The sequence below is a fragment of the Nycticebus coucang genome, chromosome 18 (assembly GCF_027406575.1).
Source record: "Nycticebus coucang isolate mNycCou1 chromosome 18, mNycCou1.pri, whole genome shotgun sequence".
Classification (NCBI taxonomy): Eukaryota; Metazoa; Chordata; class Mammalia; order Primates; family Lorisidae; genus Nycticebus; species Nycticebus coucang.
Genome location: NC_069797.1, coordinates 9,758,485 through 9,783,332, shown reverse-complemented (window position 1 = coordinate 9,783,332; position 24,848 = coordinate 9,758,485). Strand labels below are relative to the sequence as shown.

At 39.0% G+C, this 24,848-nt stretch overlaps 1 protein-coding gene across 15 annotated transcripts in view; it reads right to left on the bottom strand.

The window, feature by feature from the left end:
* The window catches only part of NCOR1 (nuclear receptor corepressor 1), a 203,810-nt gene that overhangs the window by 116,860 nt on the left and 62,102 nt on the right, over nt 1-24,848 (bottom strand). For 10 of the 15 annotated variants that reach the window (XM_053568551.1, XM_053568563.1, XM_053568559.1 and 7 more), the window contains exons 6-11: nt 23,057-23,170; nt 15,804-15,860; nt 15,099-15,151; nt 14,742-14,768; nt 12,572-12,638; nt 1,091-1,263 (exon numbers count right to left, since the gene is read on the bottom strand). In XM_053568551.1, coding sequence (XP_053424526.1) covers nt 1,091-1,263; nt 12,572-12,638; nt 14,742-14,768; nt 15,099-15,151; nt 15,804-15,860; nt 23,057-23,170 — 491 coding nt within the window. The remainder of the gene's footprint in view (nt 1-1,090; nt 1,264-12,571; nt 12,639-14,741; nt 14,769-15,098; nt 15,152-15,803; nt 15,861-23,056; nt 23,171-24,848) is intronic. The other 5 variants (XM_053568555.1, XM_053568557.1, XM_053568567.1 and 2 more) reach the window with 1 other exon arrangement.

Below are 24,848 nucleotides of genomic sequence, written 5' to 3'. Positions count from 1 at the left end.
CTTCTGGAAAACCAACTATTGATGCCATTTCCACATCAAATAGCAGTCTTTTGACTGCCTTCTACAGCATAGAATAGACTTATAAAAATACATCTAACATTTTTAAAAGGAAGGAAAAAAATACAACCAACATCCTTCACAAAAACTTAATTCTAAGTAAAGAGGCTTATGTGAATTAAACCTTTGCAAAATATGTTTGCTAAAATAAAAACAAGAAACCATCAAAATCAGTTTCTTAATTAGAAATCAATTTAATACAGTTTGATTATATTGGTAATGAAGACAAAGGGATATTAAAGTCTGCTCCTATTAACTGTCATGTCCAAAGAAATTAATATTTTCAAAAAACAAAAAAAAAAGAAATTAATATTTTCATGAACTGAAGAATTTTTTTTTTTTTTTTTTTTGAGACAGAGCCTCAAGCTGTCACCCTGGGTAGAGTGCTGTGGCATCACAATTCACAGCAACCTCTAACTCCTGGGTTTAAGCAATTCTCTTGCCTCAGCCTCCATAGTAGCTGAGATTACAGGCACCTGCCACAGCACCTGGCTATTTTTTGGTTTTGGTTGTCATTGTTGTCTGGCAGGCCTGGACTGAATTCAAACGCGCCAGCTCTGGTGTATGTGGCTGGTGCCTTAGCCATTTGAGCTACAGGCGCCAAGCCCGAAGAATTAATTTTAAAACATTCATTTATATTTAGATTCTACAGGATGGGTTAAATATAAAAAATGAATATCAAATTCACTACAACATAATCTTTATTGTTAAGAAAGTTTTATATTCCACGTTAAAATTCTTTATGATGGGCAGTGCCTGTGGCTCAGTGGGTAGGATGCCAGCCCCATATACCGAGGGTAGCAGGTTCAAACCCAGCCCCAGCCAAACTGCAACAAAAAATAGCCATGCTGTGTGATGCCACGGCACTCTACCGAGGGCGATAAACTGAAACTCTGTCTCTATGCCAAAAAAAAAAAAAAAATTCTTTGTAAACTTTCTTAATGATCAGTTTCAAGAAACAATAAATATTATGAAACAGGAAAAGTGTGATTTGAAGGAAAACATTACACTTATTAAACATCAAACTACTTACCGTTGAAATCTTTCTTGCTGTTCTCTTTGTTTTCGAATTTCTGGAAACTGCTTTTCATAGTACTCCCTTGTTTTGCTTTCTTTAGCTTTCCTCCGAGGATTATTTTCTATTCTGTCCACTTTTTTCTCCCATGCCTCCATGAGCTGATCATAACGTTGGCAGATTTTTTGTTCCTATTAAATACCCGTAGCAAATTAATAATCTGATTCTGACAAACCTAATACTTTTTTAAAATAAATGCTACTTCTAAAGGGTAAGTGAGAAAAGTACAATTGGCCTGTGACTCAGAAAAGCTGTCACTGATCTGAAAGGAGAGAAAGGGAGCTCTGTTTTTTACCTAAGATCAATATACAGGGTGGCCATCAAGTTTGTATTGCCTATTTTGGTTGGACTTTTTTTAGTTAACATTAAGACTATACAAGTTAATAAACTAATTGAGGACCTACTATTAATACCTGACCAGCTACTTTTACTTTCCTGATAACAATGTCATTATTGTTTTTAAAAAAGGAAAATTAAAAATAGAAACACATAAATAGTTCAAAATCTGACCAATCACTGAAATACAACCCAAAGGCAACCCATATGAACATTTGAATTTTTTTTTTTTTTTTTTGAGACAGAGTCTCACATTGTCACCCTTGGTACAGTGCTGTGGTGTCACAGCTCACAGCTCAAACTCTTGGGCTCAAGTGATCCTCCTGCCTCAGCCTCCCAAGTACTTGGGATTACAAGTGCCTGCCACAATGCCCAGCTACTTTTTTAGATGGGGTCTCATCCTTGCTCAGGCTAGTATATTAACATTTTGTTATCTTTCCAATCTGTCATAGTACACACTTTAACTGTTCTTTTACTTTTGAAGGTTCTGGCTGCTTGCAGCTTTTGTTATTACAAATAATCCTATGTAATAAACAGTTTAACAGTGTAGAAAAGGCAGAAATAAAATTGTATTTCATGATAAAAAGAAATCCAGTGAACTACGTGAACCCAAGAATTAATGCTCTTGGAGAAATAAATTATGATCCCATTTTCTTTTTCTTGAGACAGAGTCTTTGTTGCCCTCAGTAAAGTGCCATGCCATCATAGCTCACAGCAACCTCCAATTCTTGGGCTCCAGCGATTCTCTTGCCTTAGCCTTCCCAATAACTGGGACTACCGGAGCCCACCACACCACCAGGCTATTTTCAGAGATGGGGTCTTGCTTTTGCTCTGGCTGGTCTCGAACTCCTAAGCTCAAGCAATCCACCGGGCTCGGCCTCCCAGAGTGCTAGGATTATAGGTGTGAGCAACTGCGCCAGGCTATGATTCCATTCTCTAAACAGAAGACAGAAGAACCTTCCATGTGGGCAAAGAACTATGTATATATCTGATGACACATCTGCTAACACAGACCTTCTCAAGAAAGGGAATATTATTTTCTTCACACTCCATACCACACCACACTCTCACTTCCCAATCATTCTCTTATGTGTTTTTGCATCCTTCACCTTTCTCCTGCTACCTCCACAACTAAGCCGACTTCACCCCTTGTCCTGGTTAACAAAGCCTCCTAAATGTCTCCCATGCATTCATAATGTTGTAGCCAAATGCAGATTCTTAAAATAAAACCGTGAACACTTCTTCAGTTTAAAAAACTTACAAGAGATAAAAAAAAAAAAAAAAAACATGCTAGGGGTTAGGGGAATGAAGGAGTGGGGAAGAGAGACAACACAAAAACAAAACAAAACTTAAAAGGGGTCCTCAGAATCTGATCCAGTGTCTCCCAGGTGACCTCCAAGGTGGTGTGCAACCTGGCTCTGGTTTCCTTGAGCAGTCCGGTTTCTTATTACACTGCCAGCTCAGTACCCACTCCAGTCAGCTCTGAACCTATTACATCCCCTCTTGCTCTTGGACCTTCACTCAAGCTGCCCTCCCAGCTTGCTCAGAGTGATGGTTTTAACATGAAACTTCCCTTCGTGATTCTGATCTGTATTAGGTATTCCCCCGAGTTATCTCCATGTCCATGGACCACAGTATGATCACATTAGTGTGAATGCCTGCCAACTTGTGTGTCCCCCAGTTACCTTAGGTTCTCTAAGGGCTACAATCACATGACTAATCTTGGTCTCCTTTATAAAATAATACAGAGTACACAGAAAAAGAACTGGAGGCAGAGCATGATGGCGGACAGGACGGACGTGTAGCTCACCTCTCCCAAGTCATCAGGTGAGAGGAAGAGGGGTCTGGATCTTTCCCGCACGTGGATTATTGGTGTAGACGGACAGCTGGAGATGCTCAGCGAATTGGCAGATTGCTGTATATAAGGGGTAATTTAAAACCACGGACTCTGTTGTAGAGATTTTTCTCTGCTTGGCCGTGGTGGCCGGCAGGCCCCTCCCTTATGGAGGACAGCAGCTTGCAATTACTGGCAAAACCCAATTGATGAAAATTTATTCCTGAGCTGAAGGTGGCACTCAAAACCACAGGGAGCTGGGCAACCGGATGGAAAATGGAAGGGAAGGGATCCCACCTGGGAAACAGACATTTTGAACTATCCAAAATGGCGGACGCCTTCCCCCAGAACAACAGGAGTGATTAAATAGAGCAGAGCATTCCTGGTGGGGAATGTTGGAGGGGGCTGGCAGTTCAAGCTGCACGGCAAACTGGCAGGTGGCTGGACTCAGAACTCCCGATTCAAAAGTGAGACTCTGAACCACAAAACCGAGAATAAGGTCCCTGAGCCCTCCAGCTGCAGAACCCTTCAGCAGCCAATACCCTCCCCTACAGCAGATTGCAGTCTCCAGTTTGCAGGAGAACATGGGAGCAGAGTGAAAAGATTTGTGAAGCATGAACTCCTGCACTGAGTTGGGAGGTTGGATAGGAGTGCCGTCTGGAACAAAGCAGCTGAGGTTGCACAATAGTTAGGTGACAAACTTTTACAGAAACTCCAAAATGGCGACAGGCCAGGTAGGGTGGTTACCATGGTAACAATATAAACTGTGAATCAGGTATAAGCCTGGGAACCACTCACAGCACCACCTGGTGTCCAGAAAGTATATTGCATTATAAATATATTCCTACGAAAGTTGATCCCTACATCATACATATTGATGTATATTTCTACATATATACGAGAATAATATTTTTATGATTGGTACCTTTTTTTCTTTTCTCTCTGTTTTTGTTTTTTTGGTTCTGTTTTTCCTCACCATTTTCTTGGAAGAGATATTTTTAATTTATTATTTTTTTATAGATACAGTTTTTATTTCTATTTTTTCTATTTTTAATTTCTCCTTTCTTTTTTTTAACTTTTTTATGAACACCACTTTTTTCATTTTCTTTTCAATTATTTTACAATTATCACTATTTTTATTGTAGTTGTTTTTTGTTGTTGTCGTGGGTGTTATCTGTATGTCTATGTGTTTCTGTCTGTTTATGCATCTATGGCCTCGTGTGTCTGGCAGCCTTTGTATCTGTTTATTTGCTCATTTGGTCTCAATGAGCTTGGTGTTATGACCTGCAAATCTGAGTTCCCAGCACTCCCCTTCACTCTCACTCTGAGGTCTAGAGGCGTGTCCCCCAGGAGTCCAGATTCGTGGGTGATTTCTTGAGGGATGTGGACAGGACCTGGACTGTAGCTGGACAGTGCAGATTCTGCAGCATGGGAGTGAGGAGACAACGGTCGGCTGAGAGGGAATCACGCTGGAGCAGCAGTGCCCCAAGGTGCAGAGCAACACCCGTCTTTAGAAACAACAAGGCCCACCCCCGGATATCCCGAAGCCACTCCCCCATCTCCCTGAACAACCAGAGGAGGCTGGGCATCTTCTCAGATGGCAACCACCGCGGAACAGATCTGGGACTGAAACACAGGCCCCGTGAGTAAACGGTTTTCCTGAGGCGGTACTGGCCTGGGTGGAACGCAGGGATTAGATAACGCACGCGCAAAGCTGGGAAACTCCCAGGGCGGGGCTGACCCAGAGGACCGCTTCACTGAGCCTAACACGCATCCGGTCCTCAGGGGATCATCAGCCTATAGACAAAGGAGGACAGGAGGCTAGAGCTGACAGCTAACCATGCTGCAAATTCAAACCTATAGGAGTAAAGACAGGGTCTGAGGTAAAGGTTCTGGGAACTCAAATCAGCCCCTCTTCTGCAGAGGAATTTAGCAGGGACAAAAACAACTCCCACAGGGTTGTTCTGTTCTGCCAGTAACATCAATCAAGGGCAGGGCTGGAACAGAGTGAACACCCCTACAGCCTCCATCAAGCGCCCGAGGTTGTCAGGCCTCACCACCCCCTGCTGGATAGAGGCAGAGAGCAGCGGCCTGGCTGAGCAGATACAGACTTCCTTGTGATTTAGGCAGGTGCATACCTCTGGAGTATCTGCTCACTGAAGACAACTGACCCGGTCACAACCCTGCAGGGCTAGCAGTGACTGGGTGTGACAGAGCTGCAAGGTGGGGAAGGAGGCATCAACCTTCCCAGACTAATCTATTTGCTGGGTAGGTCCTCTGGACTTCACCAAGCACCAGAGCAAGTCATATTTGAAATGTCACCAGACCCCTGCGTTCCACTTGCCAGAGACCTTTTAAACTCTCTCACCTGAGACAGGCGCTGACTGAGACAAGTGATTTAAACCTCTTGAACTGAGCCAATCGCCTAAGGACTATTCAAGTAGTGCCCTGGGTGTGTGGTTCTAGGAAGGTTTGATATTCTTTTTCCAATTGTTGCCTGTGGGGGGCGGGGTGACTTAATTGCTGGTATTTCTCCACAGCTGATACTTCAACCCAGAGTAACTGTTTCTCTAGGGGCAAACAGAACCTAGCTGAAAACAAGACAGAACCACTTAGCCTCACAACATCAAATAGGTCTTCAACATCTCAGGCCGTAGCACTGCATGGGTCCTCGACAAGGCTCCAGGGGGGAAATCAAATGGTGTAAAGTAATCATGGGACACAATCAGCAGAAAAACTCTGATAACATGAATAACCAGAATAGATCAACCCCCCCCCCACAAGGAAAGATATGGCAGATATAACTGAAGATCCCATTCATAAACAGCTGACCGAGATGTCAGAAATCGAATTCAGAATTTGGACTGCAAACAAGATTAATAGAATGGAGGAAAATTTGGAATTAGAAATCCGAAGAGCAATTCAAAAGTCAGAATTAGAAATTTGAGGAGAAATTTAAAAATTGCCTCAAGAACTTAACGAATATAAAGACAAAACCACCAAAGATTTTCATGCACTGAAACAAGAATTTGCAGCCCTCAAAGATCTGAAAAACACAGCAGAATCCCTCAGTAACACAGTGCAGCAAGCAGAAGAAAGGATTTCTGACACTGAAGATAAAACGTTTGAATGTTCCCAAACTCTCAAAGAAGAACAGAAAGGGAGAGCAAAAACAGATCATTCTCTCAAAGAGCTCTGGGATAATTTGAAGAAGGCTAATATCCGCCTCATTGGAATCCCTGAAAGTGATGAAGTGGCCTCGCAAGGCACAGTGGCCCTTCTCCATGAAATTATGAAAGAAAATTTTCCAGCTATATCAAGAGATTCTGAAATCCAGATAGCAGACAGTTTCAGAACCCCAGCATGACTAAATCCGAATAAGACAGCCCCCAGGCATACATAATTAACTTCACCAGTGTCAATATGAAGAAGAAACTTCTGAAAGCACTTAGACGCAAGAAATCTATTACCTACAAAGGGAAGAATATTAGAATGACTGCAGATCTCTCTGCTGAAACCTTTCAAGACAGAAGAGGGTGGTAATCGACTTTTAATCTCCTAAAGCAAAATAACTTTCAACCCCGGATCTTGTATCAAGCTAAACCGAGTTTCATTTATGATGGAGAAATTAAATACTTTAATGACAGTCATATGTTGAAGAAATTTGCCATAACCAAACCAGTTCTCCAGGATATTCTCAGACATATCCTCGATAATGACCACCCCAATCCTCTACCACAAAAATAAACTCACTCATTGGGTGGCGCCTGTGGCTCAAGGAGTAGGGCACCGGTCCCATATGCTGGAGGTGGCAGGTCCAAACCCAGCCACGGCCAAAAAGTACAAAAAAAAATAAATAAATAAACTCACTCAGAAACTTCTGATCCAACTCCAACTTCCACAATGGCAAAAGGATTAAAACTGTCCAGTGGACTTTCGAAAAACTCGATACCTAAAATTTTATCAGATCTATCAATATTCTCCATTAATGTGAACGGCTTAAACTGTCCTCTAAAGAGGCACAGGTTAGCTGACTGGATAAAAAAACTTAGGCCAGATATCTGCTGCATACAATAATCACATCTTACCTTAAAAAATAAATATAGACTCAGGATGAAAGGATGGCCGTCCATATTTCAGGCACATGGTAATCAGAAAAAAGCACATGTTGCAATTCTATTTGCTGACACAATAGGCTTTAAACCAACAAAAGTAAAGAAAGATAAGAATATTCACTACATATCTGTTAAGGATAATACTCAATATGATGAGATTTCAATTATGAATATTTATGCACCCAACCAGAATGCACCTCAATTCATAAGAGAAACTCTAACAGACATGAGCAACTTCATTTCCTCCAGCTCCATAATACTCGGAGATAAGAAGCTAAGCAAAAGAAATTTTAGATTTAAACCTAACCATCCAACATTTGGATTTAGCAGACATCTACAGAACATTTCATCCCAACAAAACTGAATACACAGGCGGCACCTGTGGCTCAGTCGGTAGGGCGCCGGCCCCATATGCCGAGGGTGGCGGGTTCAAGCCTGGCCCTGGCTGAACCGCAACCAAAAAATAGCTGGGTGTTGTGGCAGGCGCCTGTAGTCCCAGCTACTTGGGAGGCTGAGGCAAGAGAATTGCTTAGTCCCAGGAGTTGGAGGTTGCTGTGAGCTGTGTGATGCCATAGCACTCTACTGAGGGCCATAAAGTGAAACTCTGTCTCTACAAAAAAAAAAAAAACAAAAAACTGAATACACATACTTCTCCTCAGCCCACAGAACATACTCTAAAATCGATCACATCTTAGGTCACAAGTCTAACCTCAGTAAATTTAAAGGAAAAGAAATTATTCCTTGCATCCTCTTGGACCACCATGGAATAAAAGTTGAACTCAGTAACAACAGGAATCTGCACACTCATACAAAAACATGAAAGTTAAATAACCTTATGCTGAATGACAGCTGGGTCAGAGATGAGATCAAGAAGGAAATCTCCAAATTTTTGGAACAAAATGACAATGAAGACATGATTTACCAGAAGCTCTGGGATACCGCAAAGGCAGTCCTAACAGGGAAATTTATAGCACTGCAAGCCTTCCTCGAGAGAACGGAAAGAGAGGAAGTTAACAACTTAATGGGACACCTCCAACAACTGGAAAAGAAGAACATTCCAACCTCAAACCCAGTAGAAGAAAAGAAATAACCAAAATTAGAGCAGAATTAAATGAAATTGAAAACAAAAGAATTATACAACAGATCAATAAATCAAAAAGTTGGTTTTTGAAAGGTCAATAAAATAGATAAACCTTTGGCTAACCTAACCAGGAAAAAAAAAGTAAAATCTCTAATCTCATCAATCAGAAACAACAAAGACGAAGTAACAACAGACTCCTCAGAAATTCAAAAAATCCTTAATGAATATTAAAAGAAACTTTATTCTCAGAAATACGAAAATCTGAAGGAAATTGACCAATACTTGTAAGCACGTCACCTTCCACGACTTAGCCAGAATCAAGTGGAAATGTTGAACAGGCCAATATCAAGGTCTGAAATAGCATCAACCATGCAAAAATCTCCCTAAAAAGAAAAGCCCGGGACCAGATGGCTTCACGTCAGAATTCTACCAAACGTTTAAAGAGTAACTAGTACCTATATTATTCAACCTGTTCCAAAACGTAGAAAAAAGAAGGAATACTACGCAACATGTTCTACGAAGCAAACATCACCCTGATACCCAAATCAGGAAAAGACCCAAGGAGAAAAGAAAATTATAGACCAATATCACTAATGAATATAGACGCAAAAATATTCAACAAGATCCTAACAAACAGAATCCACCAACAAACATATAAACAAATTATACATCATGACCAAGTCGTTTTTATCCTAGGGTCTCAAGACTGGTTTAATATACGTAAATACATAAGTATAATTCAGCACATAAACAAATTAAAAAACAAAGACCATATGATTCTCTCAATGGATACATAAAAAGCTTTTGATAATATCCAGCATCCCTTCATGATCAGAACACTTAAGAAAATTGGTATAGAAGGGACATTTCTTAAACTGATAAAGTCCATCTACAGCAAACCCACAGCCAATATCGTATTGAATGGAGTTAAATTGAAATCATTTCCACTCAGATCAGGAACTAGACAAGGCTGCCCATTGTCTCCACTGCTCATTAACATTGTGATAGAAGTTTTAGCCATCACAATTAGGGAAGAAAAGGCGATCAAGGGTATCCATATAGGGTCGGAAGAGATCAAACTTTCGCTCTTCGCAGATGATATGATTGTCTATCTGGAAAACACCAGGGATTATACTACAAAACTTTTAGAAGTGATCAAGGAATACAGCAGCGTCTCAGGTTACAAAATCAACATTCATAAATCGGTAGCCTTTATATATACCAACAATAGTCAAGCTGAAAAAACAGTTAAGGACTCTATTCCGTTCACAGCAGGGCCAAAGAAGATGAACTATTTGGGAGTTTATCTAACAAAAGACATGAAAGATCTCTATAAAGAGAACTATGAAACTCTAAGAAAAGAAATAGCTGAAAACGTTAACAAATGGAAATACCATGCTCATGGCTGGGAAGAATCAACATGGTTAAAATGTCCATACTACCCAAAGCAATATACAATTTTTAATGCAATCCCTATTAAAGCCCCACTGTCATACTTTAAAGATCTTTAAAGAATAATACTTAGTTTTATATGGAATAAAAAAAAACCTCGAATAGCCAAGACATTACTCAGAAATAAAAACAAAGCAGGAGGAATCATGCTACCAGACCTCAGACTACTCTATAAATTGATAGTGATCAAAACAGCATAGTACTGGCACAAAAACAGAGAAGTAGATGTATGTCTGGAACAGAATAGAGAACCAAGAGATGAATCCAGCTACTTACCGTTATCTGATCTTTGACAAGCCAATTGAAAACATTCAGTGGGGAAAAGATTCCCTGTTTAACAAATGGTGCTGGGTAAACTGGCTGGCAACCTATAGAAGACTGAAACTGGACCCATACCTTTCACCATTAACTAAGATAGACTTTCACTGGATTAAAGATTTAAACTTAAGACATGAAACTATAAAAATACTAGAAGAGAGTACAAGGAAAACCCTTGAAGAAATCGGTCTGGGCGAGTATTTCATGAGGAGGACCCCCCACGCAATTGAAGCAGCTTCAAAAATACACTACTCGGACCTGATCAAACTAAAAAGCTTCTGCACAGCCAAGAACACAGTAAGTAAAGCAAGCAAACAGCCCTCAGAATGGGAGAAGATATTTGCAGGTTATGTCTATGACAAAGGTTTAATAACCAGAATTCACAGAGAACTCAAACCTATAAGCAAGAGAAGAGCAAGGGATCCCACCACAGGCTGGGCAAGGGACTTGAAGAGAAACTTCTCTGAAGAAGACAGGCACACGGCCTACAGACATATGAAAAAATGCTCATCATCTTTAATCATCAGAGAAATGCAAATCAAAACTACCTTGAGATATTATCTAACTCCAGTAAGATTAGCCTATATCAAAAAATCCCAAGACCAGAGATGTTGGTGTGGATGTGGAGAAAAGGGAACACTTCTGCACTGCTGGTGGGAATGCAAATTAATACACTCCTTTTGGAAAATGTTTGGAGAACACTTAGAGATCTAAAAATAGACCTGCCATTCAATCCTATAGTTCCTCTATTAGGTATATACCCAGAAGACCAAAAATCACATTATAACAAAGATATTTGCACCAGAATGGTTATTGCAGCCCAATTCACAATTGCTAAGTCATGGAAAAAGCTCAAGTGCCCATCGATCCATGAATTGATTAATAAATTGTGGTATATGTACACCATGGAATATTATGCAGCCTTAAAGAAAGATGGAGACTTTACCTCTTTCATATTTACATGGATGGAGCTGAAATATATTCTTCTTAGTAAAGTATCTCAAGAATGGAAGAAAAAGTACCCAATGTACTCAGCCCTACTATGAAACTAATTTTTGGCTTTCATATGAAAGCTATAACACAGTTATAACCTAAGAATACGTGGAATGGGGAGAGGTAGGGGAGGGAGGGAGGAGCATGGGGGGAGGGAGGGTGATAGGTGGGATTACGCTGTGGTGCATCTTACAAGGGTACATGTGAAACTTGGTAAATGTAGAATATATTTGTCTTAACACAATAACTAAGAAAATGCCAGGAAGGCTATGTTAACCAGTGTGATGAAAATGTGTCAAACCAATGTATGGTGCCCCATGATCACATTTATGTACACAGCTATGATTTAATATTAATAAAAAATAAATAAAATTAATAAAAAAAAAAACTATGACTCTCTCAAGTGTGGAAAAAAATTTATGCTCTTCTGCCTGCATCAGCAGTTGGCTTACCTAGCAAGTACCACAACTACAAAAAAATTACTTGGACAGAAAAAAAAGGCATGTGAGCTCATTTCTTTCTTAACACTTGTATGTTCTTTGGCAAAAAAAAACAATTCCAGACCAGTAATTTCAGACAGTGTCTGAAGGATCACACTGACAAATGAGAACAACAGAAGGTTTACACGAAGTAAAAGCTGCTGACTCTTGAGATTTACAACTCATGAAATTGTCAGGCCATTTAACATAAGGTACAAAGTTCATTTTGAATGTGGATTTAAAGAGCACCATTTATTAACAGACACTTGAATTTAAATACATCAATAGTTTATCTATAAAATTTTATGAACATATTATGAAAATAATGGCATTATATTTTCTGTAACTTAATTTCCATGAAGATTATAACCACAAAACTTTTGGACTTCAAGTCATATAATAAAATATGAAAAACAATTTAAATTTTAAAAAGCTGAACCCTAGCTGTTTCAAATAAGAAAGAATAGTAATGTCTAATCAGGGTGAAAATAACTTACCCACATTTGTTTCAGGCTTAAGAGACTAAATGTAGATCATCCTAATTTTCTTTCAAATATTTTAAACTACTCACCATTTTCTGTATTTTGGCTAGATGAAAATGTTATACATAAATGACCAATAATATTAATTTGATAATGATATTAAAAGTGAATATTATCAAATGTTACTAGAATTAGATTTTATATTTAAGTCACATGTATAGTTACTTGAAATCAGCACTATCCTTAAGTAGAATCAAGGACGATTTTCATTAATAATGGAAAAGTGAATGCCTAATGAATACGAATGAGGAAGTTGAACAAATTTCAGTTAACAAGGATAGGACCTCACCCTTTGTTTTCTTGCATGATTTCTTCTTTTAAAAAATAAAATGAGTTTTTTCCTCATCACCTGGTTTCTAGAAGAGAAAAATACGGTTGCATGACATTAAGAAAAAGTACAATTTAATAATGCATTCACTATTTTTTCCAGAGACACTGGAAAACAGGTAATGATCACTTAAGAATTTATGATGTACTCAAAGTTAATCCTAATTTTTTAACCCTGCAAAATAAGACTTTATAATTTTTGCAACAATTAGAACTGACTAAAATTCCTTCCATTCTATAGCAAGACGTTTTACAAATAGTTAATTTTTAATTAACACATCCAATTTTAAGGCAAATATTATTTTCAAATTATAATTATAGTTACTAATTCTTCTTAAGAACTCGGGGATATAAACATCTTTGTATTCTCATAGAGGAGGGGAGGTAGAGAGAAGGAAAAGCTTTTAAGGTTACCTCCCTATCTCAGGTGAGGTGATGACCTCCCTTCTAGGAGGTGAATGTACCAACATATTTAGAGAGAGGTGACTTCTGCTTTAAACAGAAGATTTTCTTCAGTCACAGAAGTGACACAATCCACTCTAAGAAGTAATGGAGGGCAATGTGACAAGACAGGAAGATTTATCGTATATCTTAATCGCTTTTTAAATTTGAAGCAGCGTGACCTTGAAAAACAATGACATGCAGGTTCAAATATAAATATTTATACCCCACCTACTTCCAGAAAGGATTTCAAGCTGATTATTCAAATATAAATACAAAGCCAAGGCAAGGAGAAGTAATTTTTTGGATTATCTGCCACTCGGGACTAACAGTGACACTGGCTCCACTCAAATAAGCATGGACAGTCAGGAGCTGGCTATATGAAAAAGTAGCCAAGAGATGAGAATTATTAAAAGGTACATTGGCTATTTCATACAAAGCAAATGATGGTGATGAAAGAATAGGTACTGAATGATTCATTTGGATGCATGCAACTGAGTAAATATTTCAAAAGGTAATGTACAGCAGAGCATTACCAGATATTCAGTTTACTCTAATTATAATAATGTGCTACTCAAAGGCATATGACAATCAATAAATACAATTTTAAAAGGCTCCTAAAAATTTAAATAAAGTTAACCAGTCTGTAAACCATCTTAGGACAGTGCGCTAAGCATTAAATAAGTAACGTAGATAATATGAAATAAATCAAAGACAGATCTGCTCTCCAGCTTATATTGGAAGAAAAAGACAGAACACAAACATAACTGAAGCTTTGTGGGGGAAAAAAAATCATTAAAAGTAGCCAACCAGATTTTATCTGCTACTCTCCTTTTAAAAAATGTTAAAATAGCTAAGTAGTTTCAAAACAAGGTATATTTCATATGAGTTTTGTCTTTCTTACTTCTAAGGGTTCTGAACACAGCAGTAGCATCTCACAGAAAAATTCATAAATATATACCTTTTATTATGAACTACTTAACCACTTAAATATATACCTTTTATTATGAACTTTTAACAAAAGTTCGAATTATTCAAATTCAATTGGTTTCATGCATAGTACCATGCAAATTATATTTGCCACCACTTCTGCAAAGTAGTCAACTATTGCACATATTCTCAGAAAATTAAAAAATATATATAGTATATATATAAAATAGCAATGTGCTCATTAGTAACCATACTAATAAATAATTATAATGTTCTGGTTAAACTTAATGAAACATATAAAGTAGAAATAATACATTTTTGTCATAAACTAAGAATAATTCACCTAAAAATCTCTTAAAGTTTAATAATTTAAGAAAAAAAAAACAACAAAACCTATCTAGGTTCCTGTCTTACGTCAATCAGATCAAGAAATTAGGTTTTCTTTTCACTTATTTTCTTATTCCAAAATCTGCATCCATAAAGGCCTGGTATTAGGATGAGCAAGGCTAAGCAAACTACATTCTGGAGCGGCCTCCTCACCCACATGAGGTGACTTAGCGCTTCCAAGGCACCAGGACATTAAATGGCAGAAGGGTCTACAAATACCGTCATTAGCAAGAGTCATGGAAGGGATTTCCCTAGAATAGGATTTTGAATAATGATAAAATGATCCGTGGCACTTCTACTTTGCAATGGCAGATGTGGCTTGGTGGGGGACGGTGTCATCACTAGTCTTAAATGAAAAAGCTTCATTATCTTACTTCATCATGCGCCTTGCAGGTACTCCACTGAAAAAAAGACAAAACAGGAGGCAAAAAATTCAAGCCTCAAGGTAAGCCATTTCAATGTTAAGTATCCACCTTTTTTACTAGCAGATTATAAAACCAGCTAGTTTTATGCAATAATTTATTTCATTTTTTGGCCTCGGAAACTCAAAAGCTGTTACCCCAACCCCCAAGAAGCCAGAGGAAGATAACATATAATAAAACGACAGCAAATTACACAAATCTAAAGCACACCTATACTATATTATAATAATACCAGAAGATAACATATAAATGATCTCTATTGAATATACGGTTTTTAACTGATGAATTCCAAAGATGACAAATACTTACGTCTTGATGTTCTCATGGTACACCTTAGTATCTGATGGCTGGTTATAGAGTGGCTATAAAATAAATAAAGTATGTATAAAATGTGTATATATTTATGAAGAGATAAACAGCATTTCAATGTAAGCACAGATAAAGTACTAATGAGTGTACACAACAGCATGCCCTACAAAACATTCTAGACTTTGGGTTCTCTAAGTAACTTGGTTTATCCCATCTCCTCTAAGAAAGTTTGTAAATCCACTGTTTTCCATAACCAACAAATTTATTCACAGATTTTTTTTTTTTCTTTTTTGTGGTTTTTGGCCGGGGCTGGGTTTGAACCCGCCACCTCCGGCATATGGGACCAGCGCCCTACTCCTTGAGCCACAGGCACCACCCTATTCACAGATTTTTAATTCCAAAGGTGAAAGAAGATTAAGCACTATCACCATCCTAGCAAACAATTCAAAGTGCTTTCTATTTCTGTTCTTAATTCTTCCTCCTTCTATCTGGAGTGATTAAATGGCTGCTCAGGCAAAAAACATGCTCAGTATGATCCTTTTGCAAAGGTAACTAAGTTCATACACTGATATTTTAAATTTGACCAAACCTTCCATCCAGCAACGTCTCTCTAATCCCAAAATAAACGGATCATATTCTGACTTACCCCAAGAAAAGCTACTATCAAAAAAGCACTGGAAATGAAAAAAGCAATTTTTTACTTACCAGTTCAACTTTTGGGCCAAGACCTTCAAAAATTTTATGAGCTTCTTCTGCTTTTTTCTAGAGATAAAGACATTGTTGTGTCATATAATTAAGAATATTACCTGAGTGCAAAATCACAACCTACTTAAAAAAATATTTATCCAAGACTAGTCTATAGATGAACTTATTTTTCTTTTTTTTTATTGTTGGGGATTCATTGAGGGTACAATAAGCCAGGTTACACTGATTGCAATTGTTAGGTAAAGTCCCTCTTGCAATCATGTCTTGCCCCCATAAAGATGAACTTATTTTTCAAATGTTCTTTCAGGTGATAGGCTGAAATATTCTCTGTGTATTTTCATAGCTTTCTTTACCAAATGCAGTCAAAACTTAATATGTTGATTGAAAATAATACTTAAAGAATTGATAAGTTCTTAAAAGCAAATAGGTATTAAGAATCTGGATAGAGGAATAAAGATTCAATATATAAAAATTCTAATTACTTCAGCTCATATCGTCTTTAATGGAAATGTTTTAAAAACATAAAATACCAAAAAGCACCCAATCTTTACTGTGGTAAACCACACTGATCTCTTTGAAGAAAAGTTTACAATGACTTTATCTTCTAGTTATAAGGAATTCTCAGTAACAGCTGAACAAGAAAGGGAACAGTCTGAATTACTCAAAGTGCCCAGTACTGAATAAATGTAGAATTATATTTATTTTTAACAGGCCATTTTCAAAAGTAAAATAATCTTGACTAAGGTACTATCTAACAGAAATCTTCCTTGCTAAGAACAGAGTAACTGATCAATACTTTGGCAGAAAAAAAATTTAACTTAAAAGCCTCATGTTTGGCTTGGCGCCTGTGGCTCAAGTGGCTAAGGCACCAGCCACATACACCTGAGCTAGCAGGTTCGAATCCAGCCTGGGCCTGCCAAACAACAATGACAGCTGCAACCAAAAAATAGCCAGGCGTTGTGGTGAGCGCCTGTAGTCCCAGGTACTTGGGAGGCTGAGGCAGGAGAATTGCTTGAGCCCAGGAGTTAAGAGGTTGCTGTGAGCTGTGATGCCACAGCACTCTACCCAGGGTGACAGCTTGAGGCTCTGTCTCAAAAAAATAAATAAATAAATAAAACCCACGTTTCCATTTTCTAATTTTTACTCTAAATCTACAGATAGAAATAAATAATTCTTCAAACATGTGCGGAGTATGTTCTATGTGCCGGGAACTTGCTAGACACTTAAAAAAAAAAAAAAAATAGGCTCAGCAGTTATGGTGCTGAGCAGATACACCAGGTCTGGAGGGTTCGAACCTGGCCCCGGCCTGCTAAACAATGACAACTGCAACACAAAAATAGCTGGGCATTGTGGCAGGTGCAGGTAGTACCAGCTATTTGGGAGGCTGAGGCAGGAGAATCACTTAAGCCCAAGAGTTTGAGGTTGCTGTGAGCTATGACACCACAGCACTCTACTAAAGGCAATATAGTGAGACTCTGTCTCAAAATAAATAAATGAATAAATAAATAAGATAATCCTTCCCACTACAGAAGATGAGGTCTTGAAAGGCTTCCTAGAAAAAATGATACTTGAGCTGGTCTTGAAGTCTGAGTGTGTTAGACAAACAGGAAAGACAAAACTCAAGGCCTGTCTGAAGGCAGCCCCTTATCATCATTGGGGAAAGGTACTAACAACTTCTAGGGAACATTTAAAACCTGTTTTGATAGACTATCACTAAGAAAAGAGTCTCAGAGAAGGGCCAGACAGGCCTGTAAATGCTAATAAAAGATTTGAGCTATTTGGTAGAAAGCGTGAAAACGTCAAAATGTTTAATTTGGAAAGCCATGTGATGAGATGCAAATATGAAAGATAGATTAGAAGGAAAAAGATTGAAAGAAGGGGATTCAACAACTATGTGAGACATAAAGGTTCCAATTAAGCTAATGGCAAAGCAGGAGGAAAAGAAGCAACTGACCAGGTATTAAATCTTACTCCAGAAAGACCCCCTCCCTTGGGTGGCACCTGTGGCTCAGTGGGTAGGGCGCTGGCCCCCAATATACTGAGGGTGGTGGGTTCAAACGCGGCCCCGGCCAAACTGTAACAAAAAATAGCCGGGCATTGTGGCGGGCGCCTGTAGTCCCAGCTACTGGGGAGGCTGAGGCAAGAGAATTACCTAAGCCCAGGAGGTGGAGGTTGCTGTGAGCTATGATGCCACAGAGCCTACTGAGGGCGATAAAGTGAGACTCTGTCTCAAAAAAAAAAAAAAAAAAAAAGAAGAGGAAGAGGAAGAAGAGGAGGAGGAGGTTGTGGCGAAGGAGGAGGAGGAGGAAGAGGAAGAAGAAGAAGACGAAGACGACGACAACGAAGAAGAAGAATCCCTTCCCCCCCCCCCAAAAAAAAGAGAAGAAGAAAAAAAAAAGACAAGAAAGGCCAAACATATTTAGGAGATGTTCTTCTTAGATTAACTCAATGGAGTGGCAGAGAGAAAGACTACACCACTCCTTGGATGCCAGCCTAGGAATAGAGGTTGTTGGCGCTAAGTCTACTATCAACCTTTTTTTCTTCTGGCATCACATTCTCTTACACATCATTCGGTGAAAAATATAAACAAGATGTTCCTGAAAACTTCTCTTATATTCTAATAACCACTTTTCTATATGTATTATTATTCTGAAATTAGAGCATTTATTAATATTTTTGGAACCTACAACTGATTAGAGTAATAACAATGGAGCTGTTGATAACGGTCTATTTAGAGACTAACAAACTTAGTCTGAAGTTTTTGACTATTTTTTTCTTTTATCCTAACCACCAGACGACCAGGGAAGTCTTAAGGTTATTTATTTTTTTTATTTTTTTGAAACAGAATCTCACTTTGTCACCCTGGGTAGAATGCCAAGGTGTCATAGCTCACAGCAACCTCAAACACTTTGGCTCAAGTGATCCCCTTGGCTCAGCCTCCTGAGCAGCTGGGACTATGGACACCCACCACAAGCCCTAGTAATTTAGTCCAAAGTTTAAATATGATATGATGCAAGTCAACATTTCTCTCAGGAAACCAGCTTTAAAATTAATAGTTTGGGGCAGTTTTTTTCCTCCCACTAACTTTTTTTTTGTAGAGACAGAGTCTCACTTTATGGCCCTCGGTAGAGTGCCATGGCATCACACAGCTCACTGCAACCTCCAACTCCTGGGCTTAAGCGATTCTCTTGCCTCAGCCTCCTGAGTAGCTGGGACTACAGGCGCCCGCCATAACACCCGGCTAGTTTTTGGTTGCAGTTTGGCCGGGGCCGGGTTTGAACCCGTCACCCTCGGTATATGGGGCTGGCACCTTACCGACTGAGCCACAGGCGCCGCCCCTCCCACTAACTTTTTAAATAAAAGAAAAATGCCTTACGCATGATAATGGTCCCTATCTCCTAAACTGCACTGTGTTAATTCTACCCAAGAATAAGAGGGACATGTACTTTTGTCTTTACCCATTTCTCCTTGCATATGGTGGCAAACTAATTAAGGTTATTCACTTGTAAAGCAAAAAAGGCATGTAGGACCTTACAAAGGTGAAGCAGAAAAACCCCAGAGTGGGCAGTTGGAAAGCCTATGTTTTGGGCTTCTTAGGTTCTCATCCCTTTCCCTCTATGAGTCCCTGCTACAATTTTGGAAACCACAGCAAATGTCTAGTAGCAAGGTCAATAAAATATTTACAGGCCAAGTGTATAATGGTTCATGCCTATAATCCTAGAACTGAGAGGCCAAGGTGAGAGGATCCCATGAGCTTAAAAGTTTGAGACCAGTCTGAGCAAGAGTGAACCCCGTCTCTACTAAAAACAGAAAAACATGAGCTGGGTGAAGTGGTGGGCATCTGTAGGCCCAGCGCCTTGGGAGGTTGAGACAGGAGGATTGCTTGAGCCCCAGAGTTTGAGGTTGCTGTGGGCTAGCCTGATGTCACGGTACTGGGCAAGCGCATTTGTTTGACGATCTTCAAACAAAAAAGAGAGAAAGAGAAAATAATATACTAAAGAAGTCATTCAACAGTTAACTACAAGTTAAAAACAATCTTTAATGGAAGAAGGTAAGTCTAATACTAAGACAGACTTTAAAACTGGTTGTTCTTTTCTTCACAGAAGGAATAACAAACCAAATATGTAAATATTAAAACAGAAAGTATAAAAGGAGTTTTTGTGTTTTGCTGATAGGCATCAAGAAGCACTCACTATACTAAACAATAAAACATCTGTATACAAAAATTAGGCACAAATTAAATCCACTACCAAATCTCTGTTCAACAGTTTTCAGCCCTTGAGTCCCAGTTGTCTGTCCTTACACAGAACTCACTAAATTGGAATTGTTCATTAGATCTGTAAGACAAGGCTCATTAAGAAACTCAATCAAGGATTGGTGGCTAGGGTGCCAGCCACATACGCCAGAGCTGTCGGATTCGAATCCTGCCTGGGCCCGCCAAACCACAATGACAACTACAGCCAAAAAATAGCTGGGCGTTGTGGCAGGTGCCTGTAGTCCCGGCTACTTGGGAGGCTGAGGCAGGAGAATCACTTAAGCCCAGGAGTTGGAGGTTGCTGTGAGCTGTGACGCCACAGCATTCTACCCAGGGCGACAGCTTGAGGCTCTGTCTCAGAAAAAAAAAAAAAAAGAAAGAAAAGAAAATCAATTAACGAGTTTCACTGAATCCAATTTATTTGAAAATTAACTCATACTTTTTAAAAAAACAGCAAGATTTCATAAAACTTAAAAAAGAAAACCCACTAACTTTCCATTGTTATTAGCTCTAATCCCTATGTACTTTATCTGTCAGGTCAAAATTGGCCATGGAACCCACAAAAGTGTTTTAAAGTTCTACAGAGAACTGTTTACAAAGCAGATTTCACTTAAAACCCTGGGCCCTACGGCACCTTTAGGCGTGGCCTGGGGGAGACCGTCAGCCCTTTCCCTCACTGGATTTATCTTCATGTAGGCTGTTGTGCCAGTCAATGCATTTGACTAACTGAACCTAGCCAATAAAGTAATCTTAACTGCCCGTTGTTTTTCTCTGTCCGGGACATTCATTATCATCATAAATTTACATTTCTTTTTTGGTTGTTGATTTTGAATAGGGGGTTTGTTTGTTTGTTTTTTGAGATAGGGTAGTGCTCTATTGCCCAGGCCGGCATACAGTGACCTGATAATAGTTCACTATTGCCTCAAACTCCTGGGTTCAAGAGATAATCATGCCTCAGCCTTCCAAGTAGACTACAGGCACACACCACCATGCCTGGCTATTTGTTTTGTTTGTTTGTTTTTTAAATAAAGAAAGGGTCTCACGGGCGGCGCCTGTGGCTCAGTGAGTAGGGCGCCGGCCCCATATGCCGAGGGTGGCGGGTTCAAACCCAGCCCCGGCCAAATTGCAACAAAAAAATAGCCGGGCGTTGTGGCAGGCGCCTGTAGTCCCAGCTGCTCGGGAGGCTGAGGCAAGAGAATCATGTAAGCCCAAGAGTTAGAGGTTGCTGTGAGCTGTGTGATGCCACGGCACTCTACCTGAGGGCGGTATGTGAGACTCTGTCTCTACAAAAAAAAAAAAAAAGAAAAGAAAGGGTCTCACCATGTTGCCCACGCTGATCCCAGATGCTGGCCTCACAAGATCTTTCCACTTCAGCCTCCCAAAGCACTGAGATTACAGGTATGAGCCACTGTGTCTAGCCATTAATATTTCTGATGATTCTCAGTCATCTAAGTATATGTACATATACAGTATATGTAGATGAGTCCAAGATCATGACTATAAGTGTTTTTTTCATTATTAATTCACAGTATCTTTTCTTAAGACTAATTTCCTTTAGGATCTATGTATGATAGATTGACTGATAGTCACTTAACTACAGAATAAAATGAAACAGCTTTCCCAACTTTTACCTGGTGATCACCTTTAGCTAACAAGCCTATTCTCTCTAGTAGTTAAAGCATATTATCATTTTTTGAACTGAGGACTTTGGGAAGCACTGTTAAGCAACTTTGTTGAAATATTTGTTGAAACAGGTGAAATCAGTTTCCCTTCATCTTGCTAGTTCCGGGATTGGGTTCTGACTAAAAACTAACTTTGATATTACAAAAATGATTCATAAAATTGAAGTCCAGTTTTCCTAAACCTTTGAACATTTTATTTTTATATAGAGAGGGTCTACCTGGAATGGAGTAGTGTTACTATAGTTCACTGCAGACTCAAAACTCCTGGGCTCAAGTGATCCTCCCACCTCAGCCTGTAGCTAAGACTATAGGTTCATACCACCACACCCAGCTAATCTTTTTTTTTTAGACAAAGTCTCACTATGTTGCCCTCAGTAGAGTGCCATGGCGTCACAGCTCACAGCAACCTCAAAGTCTTTGGCTTAAGCGATTCACTTGCCTCAGCCTCCCAAATAGCTGGGACTACAGGCACCTGCCACAATGCCCAGCTATTTTTTTTTTTTTTTAGTTACAGTTGTCATTGTTGTTTGGCGGGCCCGGGCTGGGTTTGAACCCATCAGCTCCAGTGTATGTGGCTATAGCCCTAGCTGCTGAGCTATAGGTGCCAAGCCAATTTTTTAAATCTTTGTAATTTTTTTGTAGGGACTCAAGTCTCAATGTTGTTGCCCAGGCTGATCCTTAACTCCTGGCCTCATGTGATCCTCCTGCCTCAGCCTCCCAAAGCAATGAATGGGATTACAGGTATGAACCATTGTTAATGGCATCTCAAATAAGAGAATGGAAGGAGAAATTATTTAAATATACCTGAAAAACCAAAGTCTACTTAAAGGTAAAAGTCTACCTTTAACTTTTTAGCTAAAGTTCAAATAACAGCCCAGTTATCAATTCTGAAGCTGATAATAAAGTTGATTTCCATAACCAATCACCTATCTATTCTGAAATGTTATTAATATTCAGTATTAAATGTCCCTGAACAAGCAGAAAATAATAGAATGGCTGTTTTGTATTATATGCTACCAAATTTGCTTGCCAGTATTTATATAAAAGCAGAAAGACTCAGATAAAATTCCATAGATTAAATTATATAGGATATAATGTAAAATGAAGTATTACATAATTTAAGTCACAAATGTTAACTTTAAATCTCTAAGGGAAAAATATCAAGTTTCAATATGCCAAAGATAATGAACATTAAAAATTACAGTAAAAATCAGGATTCAATACAATTAAAATTACAACAGAACACATTCAAAACTAGAACAGGCAGAGTCAAATGGGTTTAAAGGCCTGTGCCGCCTGAGACGGCATGAGCTTACCCGGTTCTCATCATAAATAATCTGGACAATGCTGCGGTGTTTCTGCTCCACAGGAGGAGGGGACACAGGCTTCTCAGGCTCAGGAGGTTTAGCTGCTTCTTCCTCAAGCTGTTGCTAAGAGACCCAAAAAGGAAGAGTCAAGCATCTGCTGCACATCATCCTCACCAGTAATTAACTGCCAGAGACAACACACACCACTGAGCACTGCTTCCTGGTTCTGTAAGACGGCCTTTAAATCTACAAGGGTTTCGCAGACCCAAGAGCTCAAAGAAAAATAATCAGATTTATTTTGACTAATAACTACACAATACAATACAAAAGACAGATGGATTTTTTTTTTTAACTAAGGGGAAGTATCCAATAAGATTTTTTCTGATAAATGTAAAGCAATATAATAAGAGAAATTTAATGAAAGTATCCTATAAATGCCCATCACAATGACCTTTGATGGCACAGGAAAAATAGTCTCAGATGTTACAGAAATGTAGTATATATTAATGTCTGGCAGGGAGAATACAATACAAAGGAGTCTGAGGATTAATCCTTAATTCAGCATAGCAGCCTGCCACCCTCAACTTTTCCACTTTATATTGCTTCGGTCAAGAGGCATTAGGTACAACTACAAAAATACATAATGCTGATATGTGCAATTATAAAGCAAAAAGCTATCTGTACTATTCTGCCCAGGTTCGGATCTCAGGTTGACCCTTTAAAAATAGTCTGATCCAGGCAGCACCCACAGCTCAGTTGGTAGGGCACCAGTCACATACATACACCCAGGCTGGCGGGTTCAAACCCAGCCCGGGCCAGCTAAACAACAATGACAACTGCAACAAAACAAGTAGCCAGGCATTGTGGCGGGCACCTGTAGTCCCAGCTGCTTGGGAGGCTGAGACAAAAGAATCGCTTAAGCCCCAGAATTGGAGGTTGCTGTGAGCTGTGAACCCATAACACTCTATTGAGGGTGACATAGTGAGACTCTGTCTCAATTTTATTTAAAATTTTTTTTTTAATTTAAAACAAAAAAACCCCAAACAAATAAAAAACATAGTCTGATCCAAGAACCCAGAAATGTCCTTCCTTCAATCTTAACAAGTATGTAAACCATACATATGGGAAGCAGGAATAACAATACTACCTATCGTTTAGCCTTTTAGAAGGACTAAATAAGTAACTATGTAGAAAACACATTACAACTACAAATATTCAGCAAATATTACAGAGTATTAATAGTAAGCAAAGACTTGTCTACTTTGTCCACTGCTCATTTTTTTTCCAGCACCTAAATCAATAACTTGTATCTCATATTAAACCAATATCCATATCAATAATTATAGTCTAAGTTCACTGCCTAAGATGGTAAAAATGACAAGAAGGTAATTGAGGTTAAGTCTAGCATGAAGTGTAGAGGAAAAATTATCTGTACTACTAAGTAAGACTGATGACAGTCAAGAGCTACCAGTCTTATGTCAGACCGTCTTCAAATGGAAGGATAAAAATCTTCCAAGAAAGAACCTTTAGGAACACTTCTACTTTGGAAATGCAAGTACTCTTGCAGTCTATTACCTATGTGAGAAAAAAAAAAAATAAAAGATATTCTGAGATCACTTTATAGGAATGGGTTCTTCAATGACGGCTTTCTTTCCTGCTTAGAAAGTCTCCTTTTAGAATCCCTGTGAAGATGGGTGTCGCCTGTGGCTCAGTGTGTAGGGCGCCAATCCCATATATCGAGCGTAGTGGGTTTGAACCCAGCCCTGGCCAAACTGCAACAAAAAATAGTCCGGCATTGTGG